This window comes from Microtus pennsylvanicus, chromosome 20 (assembly GCF_037038515.1).
Source record: "Microtus pennsylvanicus isolate mMicPen1 chromosome 20, mMicPen1.hap1, whole genome shotgun sequence".
NCBI lineage: Eukaryota > Metazoa > Chordata > Mammalia > Rodentia > Cricetidae > Microtus > Microtus pennsylvanicus.
In genome coordinates, this window is record NC_134598.1 from 12,554,472 (window position 1) to 12,571,464 (window position 16,993).

General features: G+C 35.0%; 1 protein-coding gene across 11 annotated transcripts in view; it reads left to right on the forward strand.

Annotated features, from left to right (window-relative positions):
* The window catches only part of Cnot2 (CCR4-NOT transcription complex subunit 2), a 91,120-nt gene that overhangs the window by 72,692 nt on the left and 1,435 nt on the right, over positions 1-16,993 (forward strand). For 10 of the 11 annotated variants that reach the window (XM_075954578.1, XM_075954575.1, XM_075954582.1 and 7 more), the window contains 9 exons: positions 1,390-1,469; positions 3,843-3,968; positions 5,637-5,761; positions 6,669-6,789; positions 6,880-7,036; positions 9,912-9,973; positions 10,057-10,106; positions 11,096-11,196; positions 12,507-12,651. In XM_075954578.1, coding sequence (XP_075810693.1) covers positions 1,390-1,469; positions 3,843-3,968; positions 5,637-5,761; positions 6,669-6,789; positions 6,880-7,036; positions 9,912-9,973; positions 10,057-10,106; positions 11,096-11,196; positions 12,507-12,651 — 967 coding nt within the window. The remainder of the gene's footprint in view (positions 1-1,389; positions 1,470-3,842; positions 3,969-5,636; positions 5,762-6,668; positions 6,790-6,879; positions 7,037-9,911; positions 9,974-10,056; positions 10,107-11,095; positions 11,197-12,506; positions 12,652-16,993) is intronic. The other variant, XM_075954585.1, reaches the window with a different exon arrangement.

A 16,993-nucleotide genomic window follows, 5' to 3' on the forward strand; every position in this document is an offset into this window, starting at 1 on the left:
CCCATAATCTCCAGTTAGTCTATGTAGGTCCTACATATCTTAAGTTTTTAATAAATTATTGCATCGTGGTTTTACAGCTTTTATCTTTTGATAGATTCTTAACCATATTGCTTGAACTTTATTACATCTTTCTGCATTCTTGTTCAGTGAATATATTTTTAGATTTAAAGTTTTACTTTTATTTTTCACATTTTAATTATTCAGAAAATACTTTGCTTGTAAAGTGTCACTGTAGTAAAGCTTTCCATCCCTGCCTATATGTGCTACTGATACTCAGATGAGATGGCTTCGCTTGGATTCGGAATCCGTGGCTGAGGTTCCTATACAACCAGCAGCTCTAGCGCACTCAGGGAAAAACATGTTTATTTTGACTCCCCTACTCTGCCCTGGAATAGTGGCCCACTAACTGCACAGCTCATCAAAAGGTGGCTAGCTTTACAGATTTAGGCAGAGCCTTTAGAGCTGTCACCTTCACTTGCTTAGAGGTGCTTTCACCGGCATCGGAACCTCTCAGAAGATCATTGAATGATAGAGATAGCAGTTTCTGTGTGCAGCTGTCATTAGTAATTCTTATTGACATTCTTAATTATCTGGCCTTTTTCTAAGTACAGTTCCTTCCTTCCTTCCTTCCTTCCTTCCTTCCTTCCTTCCTTCCTTCCTTCCTTCCTTCCTTCCTTCCTTCCTTTTTTTGTTTGTTTCTTTGTTTTGTCCTGCTTATGTTTATACAAAAAGAAAGAGGGGTTATTTGTAATTATTTTCAGAAATTGTGTTGTACATTAAAATTGGGAGTGTTATAGAAAATTTTTTTCTGTTAGGTACATGAAAACTAAGCTATATAGAGATGAAATGATGTGTTTTAGAACACTGAATTCGGTTTTTGAAAAACTGGTCAGTTTAATTCAGGTCAAATGAAAGGGTCAGTAAGACATGAACTCGTGGAAATGAGTAGTTGGGAAATACAGAGGTTGTGAAGAGAAGACTTAACACTGAAAAGCAAGCTTTACCAATCAGAGAAGAGAAAGCAAGTGTTCAGGCGGGGTGAGGGAGGGATCCTAAACCTACCTGCATTTTGAGAAAGGTGAATTTCTCCAGCAAGATAGTACACTAAGGCCATAAAATGGTACCCTTAATTTTCGTTTTTCAACATTCATAAGTAAGTTTCTTTTTTGTTTTTAAAATTAATTTATTTAAACTGTTTGGTTCTTTCTTGTTCATTGAAGAGTTTCAGAAAAATTTTTAAATAAAAATGAAGATTATGCTCTCAAATTAGCATTGGTTTTGAAACATTGTTATTTTATATGAGGAGACCAAAAGTATATACTTTTGTTTTTCTTCATTTCTAAGTTAGTGTTCTTACTGTATATCTAAAATTATTTTCTATGTACCCAGTATGTCTGGATTTGGAATGAACAGGAATCAGGCATTTGGAATGAATAACTCCTTATCAAGTAACATTTTTAATGGAACAGGTAAGCTTATTCTGGAGCTAGTACCCTACTAAAAGTACAGTAGAGTTCTAAAATACAAGCAGTTTAACATACTGTTCTCTAAACATTAACAGGATTTGACTGTTTTAAATAGTAGAATTGAATTTAGTGAAAAACTGCCAGGGATAGATAGGAATCAGCTAAACGGTAGCGAGCAATGTCAGTGTTTCCCCCGACCTGGTCTTGTAATGTAGGATTTTGTGTCATAACATCATTTTTTTAATATGTAAAGAGTCAATACTAATTTAGTCTGTATTTGTGCCTCAGAATCTTAGTTTGTTTGGTTTTTTCTTCTTCAGAACTCTTCTTATTCTTGGCCCTGTCCCTGAGAACAAGAGTGTAGCCGGAGTTGGGTGGCAGGACATTCTGATCATAGAGGCTCAGGTTGAAAGGAGTCTGCTGTAGAGGCCATTTTACAGTAGCTTTAATACACACTTTCACATTGAACCCTTATATTTTGATCAAGTATTATTTAAGATGGAGCTACCTGCAAACCAATTTGATTTTTGGCAAAAACTAAAGTCTGTTGGTTCCTTTTCCCAACTGCTCAGACAGAAGAAGGTAGCTCTGGAGTGGTGGTGCTGGTTTCTTTGCCCCTGTCCCCTGTGAGTGAGAAAGTAAAGGGGTGTTGCCATGACTGGAGGGGCAGATAACAGGTTATTGGGTGGAACATAGGTGAAAGACTAGCCTGTGAGGTAGAACATGCATTGACATGAGAAGAGACTTGACAGGAAGCCTCCATTTGTGGGAGCTCTAAGCTTTTGACTTCTGAGTGTTGAGGTGGTTTGTTGAACAGCTGAGGTGGATCAACCAAGGTTAAAACCATTGAAAGGAACGGAAGATCATAAGCATTTAAATTTTAGAGTTTTCTGGGGTGATTTTAGGGTATACTAACTTTGTTGTATACCTCAATAAAGTGTATTAAAGTATACACTTTCATACTTAATGTGAAATCATTATGAAAGGTTACTTCTTACATTTCAACAGAATGATGTTTTATTTTGCTGCTATAAAGTTTTAGAAATTTTAAATTCTTAGGTTTTGTACTGGAAAAATTGCTTTCAAGACTTTTTCTAAGTTTACATTTGGGAAACTATAAATTGCTGGTTAAATTATATTCTCACCTAATACATGACAATTTTTAATTGGACATTGGAAGACTTAAGAATGTATATTAAAAGTTAATTTTTTACTTGGAGAAAAATTATAATTAATCATAATTTGAGAGGTATTACTTTATAAATTAAAATAGTAAAGATTTTCATTTCTTTTGCTTTATCCATATTGTACTTTTAATGGAAAATTCACATTTTTTTTAATAATTTGTGTGAGGTAGTTTAACTTTACCTTTCCCTTTGTAGTTTTAAATTTATCACCTTGGTGTGTTAATAAAAGTCTTTTTTAAAAAATCAGTTAATCTTAGGATAGATGATAGTTGATTTTTATAATTGTAATATTTTGAGAAAGATCAAAATTAATTGGAAAATGGCCCCAAAACTATACATGCTTATAAAACAAGGAGAAACCTAGATTAAAGGAAAATTATAGTACAGGATAAATTGTAGATAGAAAATTAAGTGATTTAAAATTCGAATGCAAGGTTAAGAACACTGAAAGTTGAGAGAAAAACGGTTAAAATAGGGAAGTTCAGTTAAATGTTTGTTTCTAATGGTAGCAATCGAATGCAAAAGGAATAAATTCTTTATCCAGTATATTTATTGAGCGCCTACTGTGTATCAACAGGTAATATAAATTAGGTTTTCTTCATTCCTATATTCCCCACCTGCTCCTGAGACAGGAATAGTCCATACTTGCCTGTAGCTAACATATACATACATGTGTACACATTTTTATCTCAAACTAATAGTGTACAAGACAGAAGTATCAGGGGTTCTCTGTCTACTGTTTGCCTCAGAGTCTGTCTGGACATTTGTCCGGGAAGGTAATGTCATCATCATACCTTACTGTTGAATCTCCAAGTAACCCAGATATAGCCCCATCCATCCAGTTTTAATGAAAAAAGCAGTTATATCTAAAAAGTTTAATTTTTGTTCCCTAATAAGCTGTAAGTTTTTATTGCCCCTTCTATTGGGAGATATAATGTATAACCCTACTCTTTATCTCTTAAATCTCTAGAATTGGGTATGCTAAGGTGCTGGCTGCATACTGCTTTCCTCAGTTATTAGAAAATTCAGTGATACAAGTCAGTCCACAGTATCTTACCTGTGTATCTATCACACCACTCTGCATTATTAAGGAAGAAGACACCTGTTGTTTTCAATTATATTTTGGTTTTTATAATCTCATTTTAAATGTTTGTAGAATCATTAATGACTATTCTTTCTTACCATTTAGATGGCAGTGAAAATGTGACAGGATTGGACCTTTCAGATTTCCCAGCATTAGCAGACCGAAATAGAAGGGAAGGAAGTGGTAACCCCACCCCATTAATAAACCCCTTGGCCGGAAGAGCACCTTACGGTAATCAAGATTTTTAGCGATGGCCAATTGAAGGTTATAGTCATGTGTATACACACATACGTGTCTCAGTGTTGGTCATATGTGTTTATGTTGTCAAATCAGGCTAGTGTTATTTCGTCAGAATTCATATTTGAAAACTTTCCCCCCATATATCCACAATAACATGATTCATTGCTAAAAGTTTGTACTGTAACCTAAATGTTTGACTTCATTGGTACTCAGAAGTTATTTTTTCTGTTCTCCATGTTTTAATTTGCTATATATAAGTGATTATTTTTGTGGTTGGGCTTTTGTTAGTTGACCCCACAGTTTTCAAGAGACTATATTCCTGGTGATTAACAGTGACTGTGCATTGAGGTGTTTCTCTGAGTCACACTGTTGACACTGGGGCTGGATAATTCTCTTCAGAAAACAGGTGGTGTGAGGGCATAGACTATTTAGTACAGTTCTAGCTTTAGCCTAGCACATGCCAGCAACATCCATTGTGACACACCCTCCTAGACATTATTAGCAAATGTCCTCTTGAAAAGATTGTAATCCCTTTCGAGAACCGGTGCTTAAGATTTTTAGTTTTATAGATTCTTGACCATCATTAATATCCCTAATTATTCTTTTTTACAGTCTCTAGTAAGATAAGAATTTTGCTAGTAGTACTGAAAAACATGTTAGGGGAGTATCATCTGCATTAACAGTCTAGACATAACAGTTTGGACATTTCTATGACATTGTTTCTAGGGCGTGAGACCTGATAAAGGACAGTAATTAGATGAGTTAATTTGTCAGTTATTTTAAAAATAGACATATTTTCTCCATTATCAGTCACGGATTTCAATTTCTGTACTTCCTGAATATGAATAAAAATAATGTGTAGAGGGAAAGCTTTATATTTTAAAGCTTCCAATTCTGTTTTCCCAAAATAACGAAATGTGACCTGCCCTGGGAGTTGAGTACCTGGCTACTTGAGTCTCAGTTCAGATGCTAATGTTCTTAACCTTTCCTCATAGGTCCTTTTTCCATCCCTTTAAACATTCCCGTTGCTCTCCTTGGACCATCTCTAGTTTCTCCATTTCCTTCTTGAATTGTGGAGCCCCAAACTGGATTTTGTTCTCCAATAAGGGCCTGACTAATGACAAGCATAGTGGGAAGATTATTTCCCAGTTCTTGCATGTTTTACATCTGTAACATGGAGTCCAAGAAAATGAGAAATAAAGTGGAATTATTTTATAATTGGTTGCAATGTGCTCACTCTGTAAGTCACTTTTAAGTAGAATACTGACATTTTTTAAAATTTTTATTGTGTTCATTTTTATTTTGACAGCTAACGTGTTTATGACATCTAGTCAGATATTTAAAGCTAGCCTGTAAGCCAACATTTTGGCTAATATTGCCTACCAATATTAGATCCTATCTTAAGCACATACAGAATATTAGATTAGAATTGCAGGATAACCACTTATTTTCCTTATATTGCTTTATATGTTGAGTTTTTTCAGCAGTAAATTAAAATTTCATTTTTTATTATTATCCTGAATACTAATTTTTGGATTATCATTTTACATGCTTTAAGAAAAAACTTGGTACATTATGAACAAAGTTAACTTTTTATGTAATTTGTATGACAATATTATGGATCCAATTATAATTTTCTGGATTATTTTCATTACATAGTTGGAATGGTAACAAAACCTGCAAATGAGCAATCCCAGGACTTCTCAATACACAATGAAGACTTTCCAGCATTACCTGGTTCCAGCTATAAAGATCCAACGTCAAGTAATGACGACAGCAAATCTGTAAGTACCGGAGATTCATGTATGTGATTGTAGTGTTCTCCTTGTAGACTGGTCTTCCATTAACAGTTACTTACTAGATACTGCTTCGGAACTATTGATTTTGAACACTGTAATAATCTAACTTCTGAAGAATGTGGAAAGCTTTGTAACTAGAAGATAGCCTATTTTTTTCCTATTTCATATAGGTTTGCAAATTTCTGTTGAACTTGTCAGTTAATTTAGACTTTTATTGTAGTCCCTGTCAGCTGGATCCCATGAAGTTTGATAATATAGACTTCTAAGGAGCTGTGTTTTTCTTGAGTAAGTTTTCTCCTTGAAGAATCTTTATACACATTTTTATACCTGTGTTGATTCAGCCGACTCAGCTTCTTCCTGATTTAACAAGGGTGTTGATTTCTTCTACCATTCACTGCAAGTAGCTTTTTTTTTGTATGTGTGATGGGGTATTGCTAAGCGAAACTGTACAGAGGATTGTTGGGTAAGAATGGACATCTGTGACTTAAGAAGTGCGCACATTCCTAGTTTTCCTCAGAGGTTGTCTGCTAATGGCTCAAGTGCTGTAGTCTGTGTGATTCTTCTCTTGTATATGTTGACTGTAACTAAAGTGTGTGTCCCCAAAGTATAAAAACCCCGAGAAAGAAAGGTTTCCCCCATCCCCTGTGATCTATGATATGAGATTAAAAAAAAATAAAAACCCCATTTTCTCTAGCTTTCTTGTCTTTTATAGTCATGTGTAGACACAGTATTTATTTGGTTACCATGAGGCAGTTAGGGGAACAGAGTATTTGAGTAGAAAACAGGTAATTACTACCTTTTTGAATATAATAGTGAATAGCTAGCATGATATTGATAAATTTAAACTTGCACAATTAGCACTTTTTAATGTCACACTTTTTTTCAATACTAGAATTTGAATACATCGGGGAAGACGACTTCAAGTACAGATGGACCCAAATTCCCTGGAGATAAAAGTTCAACAACACAAAACAATAATCAGCAGAAAAAGGGGATCCAGGTGTTACCTGATGGTGGGACTCTATAAATATGTCAGATATTTCAAAGTACATTTTCACTATTTTCCCTAATAGAAAATAAAAATAACTGTTTTTCTTAACCAGGTCGAGTTACTAACATTCCTCAAGGGATGGTGACGGACCAATTTGGAATGATTGGCCTGTTAACATTTATCAGGGCAGCAGAGACAGACCCAGGAATGGTACATCTTGCTTTAGGAAGTGACTTAACAACATTAGGCCTCAATCTGAACTCTCCTGAGTAAGTGGTTTTTTTTCTTCCATATTTGTAAATAAACTTCTAGCATTTAGTAGGTCGCCATAAAGTTACCTCTTTCTTTTTTAAGACAAAATAATCGAGGCAGCATTGTAGGCATATCCTTTGCTGCCCTGGACAGCCTCAAACTTGTAGTTAATTTTATCATCACATTCTATTATCTGCTACTACTTGCTATTGCCTGCTTAACTCTTGGGGTCATTCCTTCTATTATTAGCCCATAGTCACTGAGAAATACTGTTCTATAAGAATCTATCTACAAGGAATTTGGGCCCACCCCCAAGCCAAATCCTTATCTGTTGCATCGATCTTGTCATTATTAGGGAACTATAGCCTCTTCATAAGGTTAACTTTTGCCCTGCTTTCTAACCATCACCATTTCCCTTTTCTCTCGTGCTGTGACTTCTTTAGTCATTTGATTCTATTGGGATTTTTCATCCATTTATTCTTCTACCTTCCTTGATGTTCTTACCTCTTCCACTTCCTTCTCACCATTAAATTTTATGGTCAGTTGTAATATCTGATTTATGTGACTCTTGATTGTTGTGACCTTCTCTCGGTTGTTTTCCTCTTCCCATTATCCTTGTTCTGTCTGCTTGTTTCATTCTTGATCCATGTACTGGATCGACTATGGGAGAGTGACAGTTTCATCGTCTACTCTTGCTTTACACTCGTGCTCTGGAACTTCAAAGTGAGTTCTTAACTTTGCAGGCATACTCATACCTGATATGCATAGTCCATTTAGAACTTTTTCTTTGCTTTTGACTGTTTGTTTGTTCGTTCTGTTTTTTGCTGCTGTTACATCCCATGTGACTGTCTTGTGTTTTTGCAAGCTATTAGTATCTTTTCTCCAGTCCATAACTCTCAAATAATGTCCTGGCTAAATTTCTACTTTACAGAGAAAAGTGGAAGCAAATGGAAGAGGGCATCCACCTGGTCCTACCCTAGTCTTAATCTGACACACCTGTGCCAGAGTATTTGGTCCCTGCTTCCTACTTAATACTTTTTGAAAACTCATGAGTGTGAATCTTAACGTTTTCTGCTCTCCCTGGTGCTAGTATCTCAAGCTAGGTTATAGAAATATAGGGCAAGCACTCTACCCCAAAACGGTCTTGCTGGTATAACTTAGGGGGGCTCTTTAAGCTCTCCTGCTTCTGACTGGGTAATATTGCAGCACTTGCATTTCCATCTAACTCACACAACTGCTGTGTTGCCATTTCTAGTCACATGGGGAAACTCTTATTTTTCCATTAGTATCAAAACACTTTTATCTTGATTCAGCCTCCTGAGTTACTGTCACTGTTTTAATTTATTTTTTGAAGCAAAACATCTCAAATGAATCATCTTAACTTTTCTAATTTTTCTTCTTGCATTCTATTAGACCCATTTTAGTTAGGATTCTGCTCCCACCACTCCACTAAACTATGTTCCGCAAGTAAATCAAGTGCACCATGAAATGCTCTTTCTCTTAATCTTGAAGATGTTCTTCTCACCTGGTCACCTTAGCTCATCCCCCTCAATTTCCCATGCTGGTGACACTGCCGGTCCTTGACCTTTGAATTAGTCCTCGTTTATTCCTGATGATCTTGTCTAATCTTGTGCTTTGAAGGGCCACGTAATTGAACATTCCAGACTTCTCTCCTGAACTTGAGACTTTAGGTACCATTACCAATTAAATACCTTTAACTGATCTGGTTCCAGCCCACACTGTCAATGCTTTTCAGTCTCGGTTATACTTGGAGAAACCTAGCATTATCTTAGTTGTCTCCTTCCTTCTCCCTTAGATGCAGTCCTCAGGTAGATACGGAATCAAATCACATTTTCACTACATTTTTGCTATATTGCTGCCCTTCTGGCTTGTTGCCTAGAAGTTTGTCAGTGGATCACAAGGCAGGGAAGTCTTGGTTTTCCTTCTCCCCTTTCTATACAGCTTTATGTTGCACTCAAGGTAATCCTTCTGAATAGGCTATTCCTATGCTCAACACCACCTGCAGGTTTGTGGTTCTATTTAAGAACTCCCTGTAGAGCAGCCCTCCCCGTTCACCTTGTTCTTTCTTTCTCCCTGCTTTTCCTCGGCAGCTCTTTGCTTTGCCCATCACTGTGGTTTCACTAGTCTTCTTATTCTGCCTCTCATGTCCAGGTGTGTCTTAGTTTTTCTCATATTTCCCTCGACTGGCACAATGTTTACCAGATAGTTACCTGAGATTATCTTTATCATATTCTTTTTTATTTGTTTAAATCTAAATTTGTCAAATCTTATTTAAATTGACCACCTCACTTAATTATACAGCCATTTCCCTACTTTCAAGCCCTCCCTGAATAAATTATTTATTATGTTAATTCTTGCCCACATCCAATCCACCATATACTTAAATCGAAAGTAAGTTTTATGGTGTCAGCAGTCTTTGTTCACTCACTGTATTCAGAGGACCTAGGAAAGTTCCAGGTGTCTGTAATAGGCATGCACATAAACAGATACCTGGTGAGTATGAAATCTTGCTCCTATTGCTTACACATTTGAATAAGGTATACATGGAAAGTAATTATATTGGAGAAGGATGTATAAATGAAGTAAAAGCATTGTTAATTATAGCTAATTGAAAGTAGAACATTTAAATTATGTACCTAAGTATATTGTAATTTTCTGTGCTATGTACCCTGTTGGTAGAGTGCTGAAGGAAGCAGCCCTTTTTCATTTTTCTGCTATAAAGTTGCAGGAAACTCCAGAAAGGGAACCAGGAACGATGCTCAGTTTTTATTTGAAGTCTTAAAAACTTATTTTACCAAAATTAAGTTATAAATATATTTTACTACTTTATTATTTAAAGTGGCTTCTTTTTTTTTTTTACCTCTTGTTCAGAAATCTCTACCCAAAATTTGCATCACCCTGGGCATCTTCGCCTTGTCGGCCTCAGGACATAGGTAGGAGGATCTATTTATGTTTAGAATCTTTTAAAAAATGTTTTCTAAGAATCGGTTAATGAGAATGTTTTTTCATTATACAGACTTCCATGTTCCATCTGAATATTTAACGAACATTCACATTAGGGATAAGGTGAGTGTAGCATACTGGCATACTGTTCTTAGTGTGGATTTATCTCCTTTCCTGATATCATTTTCAGGCCAGACAGCATGATAGTCTAGTAGCAATCTTTGGGATATGCTTTTGTATGCTCATTCAGTTATGTATAACAATTCTGGTTTTTGTTAACAATACTAATGTTTTGGGATTTGCTTTTAAAACCAAACAGTGTTAGGACTGATATTTTCTGCAATTATTAATTGTAACCATAGTAACCATAGTTGATGACAATAAATTGACTTAGGAAGTTTGGTCCTTATTCTCCTGACTCTCTCGTTTTATGATTAAGGAAGCTTGTGCTTGTTTACAAACCTATCCAGATAAACCACAAACCCTTTTGAAGTTAGCCTCTTCACGCCGTCTGTGCCCCACCAGAACTGTAGCCCCGAATCTTAGTGCAGTGTGAGAAGTGCTGGAGAATGTCCTACATCCGCAACTGCCACGGAACATAATAGGGGAGACTGCATTGGGGTGATGCACAGAAGCCAAGCGACTAGGTGGATACTTTGTTAATGTGAGGTTTTGAGCTGTGGCACTTATAGAGGCTGTTTTCTACCTTGTAGGTAAATGTGAAAAGGTTATCCTTTAGCCATCCCTTTACACAAAATAGAGCACTGTCTTCGTGGTTTTTGTACTTACCATCTGTGATTGCTGGAAATCTCAGAATGGTTTGTGAATCACTGCATATAGATTCAGCATTTACAGGTCTGTGTAGCTGGCACTCCATGGGATACTTACATATACACTCATTCTTTTGAGTTAGGATTAGGGTTCACTAAGTAACTTTATTCCTTTAGATGAAGAAAAGCTGGAAAACTGACTCCCTGGCAGCATAATTATGAAATGACAGTTGTCTGTGCTAAGTAAAGATTTCTGTTTATCCTTCCAATTTCTATTTTAGTAGCAACAATTAAATTTTACATTTGGTTTACAGTTTATAACAATCTTTTTGTCTTTTATAGTTGGCTGCAATCAAGCTTGGCCGATACGGAGAAGACCTCCTCTTCTATCTCTATTACATGAATGGAGGAGATGTGTTACAACTCTTAGCTGCAGTAGAGCTGTATGTTCAGAATATCTTACCACTTTCTCTCCTAGCATAGCTCGGATGTTCTGAAGGTGTTTAAAATGATGATGGTTGCAACTTTTTGTTTTCTCTGAAAATTCTCCTCCCTGCCCAGTTGAAGTTGTTGACAGGGATGTTGTTCAGTGGTGAAGTGCTTGCCTAGCACCTCCAGGCGTTAGTCATTCCCTGGACCATCAGGGGAACAACAAAAGTATAAAGGAGAGATTGGGGATTATTTTTATATTTAGTAGAATGAATTTTGTTTACATTGAAAGCATATTGCAGCTGTATAATCACTGTAACCTAAAGAGAATTTCAGACTTAATTCTCACTATATGAAGTGACACGCCTAGTGAATTGAAGTTTTTGAATGAGTTTGGTTGTGATTCTTGAAGAACCACAGATGTTTATGATGAGTAGACACAGAATCTTGTTATTTTATATGTGTCATTTCATTATTAAATAGACAAGACCCTGCATGCCTGTGCCTCTATGTTGATACTGAATTGTCAGATTTAAAATTTCTCAGTTGAGAGAATTCACTTTTTGCTTTTTTCACTATTTCCCTCTCATTTTTGTGAAATGAGGATTAATACCTATTCCTTTTAATCTAGTCATAAATAAATGTATCAAATCACTCATATATCTGTATTTGGCTTTGTGTCATGTCATTTGTGTTTGTGAGCTACCAAACTGTTTGTAGGAAATCATGTATTTATTTGGAAGTCTATCATCAGGGGACATCTGTTCCTTTGGATGTTGCTATCCAGTTTCTAAGTGCTATAGATCATCACTTGGGTTCTGATGATATCCTCTTAGAGATTTTGACAGTTTATGATTTAAAGTTAAAAATTAAACTTTATGAAATGGCTATTCTGTTGTCATCATGACTGTAGAGCTGTGTGAATTTAAGTAATCTATTCAAATTGGCTTCTTACTTAATAACTTAAGGTAGTTCACCAGGCTGTTATTTTAGTGTGCCTCAATTTCTGTCATTTATTCAGTATATTTTATCTTTCTTTGGTCTGCCCAAGTTTTATTATATCACTTATAATTTTTAAATTATTTTGTCTACATAAAGTTTATTCAACTTAATTAAATTATTTGTACTAAAAAATGTGCTTTTGGAACAAAAGAAGTTATCTTACTGTATTTGAGTATCTATACTTAATAGTAGAGCCAGATAAAGACGCTTCCATATGTATATACTTTAGATATAACTTTTCTGAGAAAGGTTTACCACATGTATAAGTGTTTAACATGGGTCATAGGAAAAATTAACTATCTTTCTCTTTTAAAAATTGAAGTTTTAACCGTGATTGGAGATACCACAAAGAAGAACGAGTGTGGATTACCAGAGCACCAGGCATGGAGCCCACAATGAAAACCAATACATATGAGAGGGGAACATATTACTTCTTTGACTGTCTGAACTGGAGGAAAGTAGCTAAGGTATATTTTTTTTCCCATGTGCAAAATGTATGAATATTTGTAGTCATTAAAAACTTCCTTTGCTTGTTAATATGTAACAGTATGTCTATTCCAATAATGTGTCAGATATTTGCCATGCCTCATAGAAGTCTCCAGAAACAACTCATTTCACTAATAGAAAATTTATTAAATTTGGTAAGAGATTTTTATGGTAAATATAACCCACACTTAGTTTCAGAGAACTCCCAACTCTATGTCTTTGAATATTCTTTCCGTCGGTGATTCTTAGTGCTACAAAAGCTAAATAAAAGAATAGTATTTCTGACAAATTAGTTCTTTGGGCAATAGTTTAGTTGTTGCTTTGGGGTCATTGTTTTTCAATATAATAAGTTGATAGAATGTTTTACATTTTAAGATAGTTTGAAGTGTTATCAGATATAAACCATAGAAAAGTTTGGACTTTTATAATTTTTATAAAACTTAAAGAAATTTAAAAATATGAATCCGATAGAAAATACAGAAGAGATTAAAAATTATTTTGGTTTTTGTTTTTCGGTGTTTCAGTAGTCAATGTGGTTAGTGCTTAGTCCTTAGATTATGTTGGTCATTTCAACAGCTGTAGTTAATGAAAATATTGTCTTAGTTTCAAAGACTATATTCTTACCATTTTAGTTAAATAGAGGTATTTAAATTAGTATATTTTAAAATAGGGTTTTTTTTTCTCCTTAAACAGTATAACAGAAATATAGAATTTAGCTTCCATTTCTGCTTTGATCTTGTACAAGTTTTCTTTCTGTAACTCTGTTCTTTTTTTCGAAATGGATATCATGAACATTGAATGAAATTCTATGCGTACACATCCATACCCTTCATCCAGGGTTTCCTTTTGGCACATGGTGGATGTGTGTGTTAGTAGTTCTGATACTTTTATCATTGTTAGAGGTTACTGCTATTCTTCCAAACATGAAAATTTTCCAATTGATTGTTTCTTGGTTAAATTGTGATTCTCCAATTTTAGCTTGTATGAGAATTACCTGAGGAACTAGTTAAACAAATTGCAGAGCCTTCCCACTGTGTGATCTAGTCAGGCCTGTGGGTGGGGTCTAAGAATGAATACTTACTCCCAAGTTATTCTAGAGAGCATGCTGTTTCTGGTCCAAGGCCAGGCTATCAGAGAGACAAGGTCTTTGGAGGAGAACCGAAGCTTTTTACATTCATTTTGAAGCTTTATGCTCAATAATTTGAATTCTAAATCCACATGCAAAAATGAATGCACTTAAGCAATACATAGCTATATAATTATAGCTAAAATTTGGATTGTGTGTTTGTTAGGAAATCAAGTGAGAAAGAAGAGTTTTTGAGAACTATCTTCTCTTCATAATGTAAGATATTCATAAACATTAATATTAGAGCTTTTTAGTTCCTCAGAAACAATTCCCAGTTTAGGTCAATGTTATTTTAAGGAAAATGTTTCCTATATAAAATAAAAGATTATTTATGACATATGCTTGTTAAATAATTTTGCTAAGTTTTACCTGTCTCCTAATATAGTTGAACAACTGTTTTCACTTCTTAAGAATATTAGTGAAGTAGGAAAATAAACTCTGAGTGGTAGTTAGTATCTAAGTTATTCCCTAAGAAAGCTCTCTAAATAATATGTTAGCTGCCTGCATTGATATTCTTCAAAATTCTTCCATCGTGAAGGGAAACAATGAGACTTGTTGGTTCCTATCAGGTATTAATGAGCATTTGTGAAAATTGGTTATGGTGAAGTATAGTTTACAATGACTATTCACAGATGTATTCAGACCTTTTCCATAAGATTGCTTAGTATTAAGACATTTTAGTGATTCTGTTAAGAGACTTCATAAAATTATAAAATGTTCAAAAATGTGACATTGTCACGTCAGCCACGGGGCTTGTACAGTGATGGAGTTTGCGGAGAAGTGAGGTAAATACCACACAACTGCATCTTACTTGTGAGGATGCGTACATAGTGTGGTAATGGTGCGGCCCTGTGTCTCTGTACTGAACAAATGGAGGCTGTAGGCACAGGGTGCTCTGGGGCCTTTGAGATCTCAGAGCCCACTCCCAGTGACACCCTTCCTCCAATAAGGCCACATCATTGACATGTAAAAGAAATGCTATAGATATTGAAGTTAGATGTAGCTAAAGAGCAAAGAGGTAAAAGTGATGGAAGGTTCAGCTACTTTAAAAAGAATAAAAATATGTGGAAAACAGATAAAAGGTTATTGATGAAAGACAAAATTTGACCCATAATATTTCTAGTTAGTGTGTAAATATTTTTTAAATATTAAAGTATTTATGCTTCCTATGTTCAAACTGGTCTCTTTTTTATAATATTAATAGGATATAATATTCATGAGGTTAAACTCTTTAAATACTAATAAATCAGTGTATCTTGCCAATATGGATGGGTAAAATGTAACTTAGAGCTTGTCGTTGTCAAAATTGCAGGTAAGCTTTTTATACTAAGTATATTTTAGACGCAGATGCATTTTCATTTCAAAGAATAACTGGGAAAATTGTGCTAATGTGAATGTGAATACTCAGCTTCAGCCATGGGCAGGAGTTTAAGGATAGCGACTGCCGTTTGCTCCTTCTTGCTAGTGGGTGAATAGCCCAGTGCCTTTCTCAGTCATATGGAAAGTATCTGTTTAAAAGATAAAGTCACACAGTGTACCTTCGTTATAAACAATTGTGAAGACGCTTAATGTTTTCAAAGTTATTTTAAGCTTATAATGAAATAAATTTGTTTTGAATCTTGGATTAAAAACACACAAACCCTTCATGTGTTACACTAGGAAAGACAGATCCAAGTTTGGATCCTAGTCTTCAGTATAATAAAATACCAATTTACCCAAGATACATACAAAGATTACAAAAAAATTGAGCTCTGTCTTTAGTTTTGGTTCATAGTAGGTTGTCAGTTATATGTGTGCTGATGTGTTTGGTGTCGAAAAGTTTGATCACTGTTGTCTAAGGTCTTGTCTTAACTAAATAATGCAAATTTTGTTTAATTAACAGCGGAAGCATTCATCATGGGGTCAGTTTGATACCAGACACAATAGGATAAGTTAACCAATGGTTGCTAAGGGTGCTTATTTAATCCTCAGTAGATAATGTGGGTTAAGGTTTAATAACTTGAGAGAGATTTTAAAATAATTTGTGGTAGTTAGATTCAGGCTATAGAATGAGTAATTTTAGAGCCTCCCCCTTTTTTGTGGTTACAGAAGTATTTGGATTTGTATGCAGTTATATTTGCATCTCTGGTGAATTCTTAAATTTTAAAACTTTTGAAGCCAGATTTTGTAACCCCAGTATTCAGGAGGCTGGGGTGGGCATGATTGTGACTTTGTAGCCTCCTTGGGCTATGTGGGGAGTTTCAAAGCCAGCCTAAACTGGCAAGACCTTGTCTCAAAAACAAAAAAAGAAGAGAGAGAGAGAGAGAAGGGGCAGCAAGATGACTCTGGGTATAGGTACTTGCCAACGGGCCAGAAGACCTGAGTTGACCTACACAGTGGAAGTAGAAAGCCAACGTGTCATCTATATGCACTGTGATGTGTTTGCCCCCTTATCCACAAATAAATATTAAAAATAAAAACCATAATAGATTTGGACACTTCGATTAAAATCAGTAATCAGTTAGGTTTCCGATAATCATACACTAAAACTATCATCTAGTTTTAAATGGCTATTAAATTATCTTTTATGACTTTTATGAAATGGGAGTTCTAGAGGTATGTGTGTTTTCAGCTCATTGTTTTCCTGAGATTTTAATGAGGTTAAAGAATAACTGCTTAAAAAATTGGTCATCAAGGTCTTTCATTTGAAACATTAACAAACTGTTCGGGTTTTTGTTTTGTTTTGTACTTCATTAAAATAGGCTTTATTTAAACATCCTATAATTTTTGGTCTTTTGCAAGAGAGCAATAATAATTTCCTTTTTTAATTTTAATTACAAACTTGCACAGAATTTTGATGAGTCCACATTCCTAAGTAACTGATTTTATATTCAGCAGGTTGATACTCACATACAGTAGACAGTAGGCACAGGGCACTACTGTTCTTCAGACTGCTTTACTTACGAGGGCAAAGATCTAGTGTCTCTGTGTTCACTCTCATGTGGAATTATTTTTTTTATGTGGAATTATTTTTTTATTCTTTTTTTAAAAATATTTATTTATTTATTATGTATACAATATTCTGTCTGCATACAGATGGTTGTGAGCCACCATGTGGTTGCTGGGAATTGAACTCAGGACCTCTGGAAGAGCAGGCAGTGCTCCTAACCACTGAGCCATCTTTCCAGCCCCTTATTTTTTTATTCTTATAGTAAATA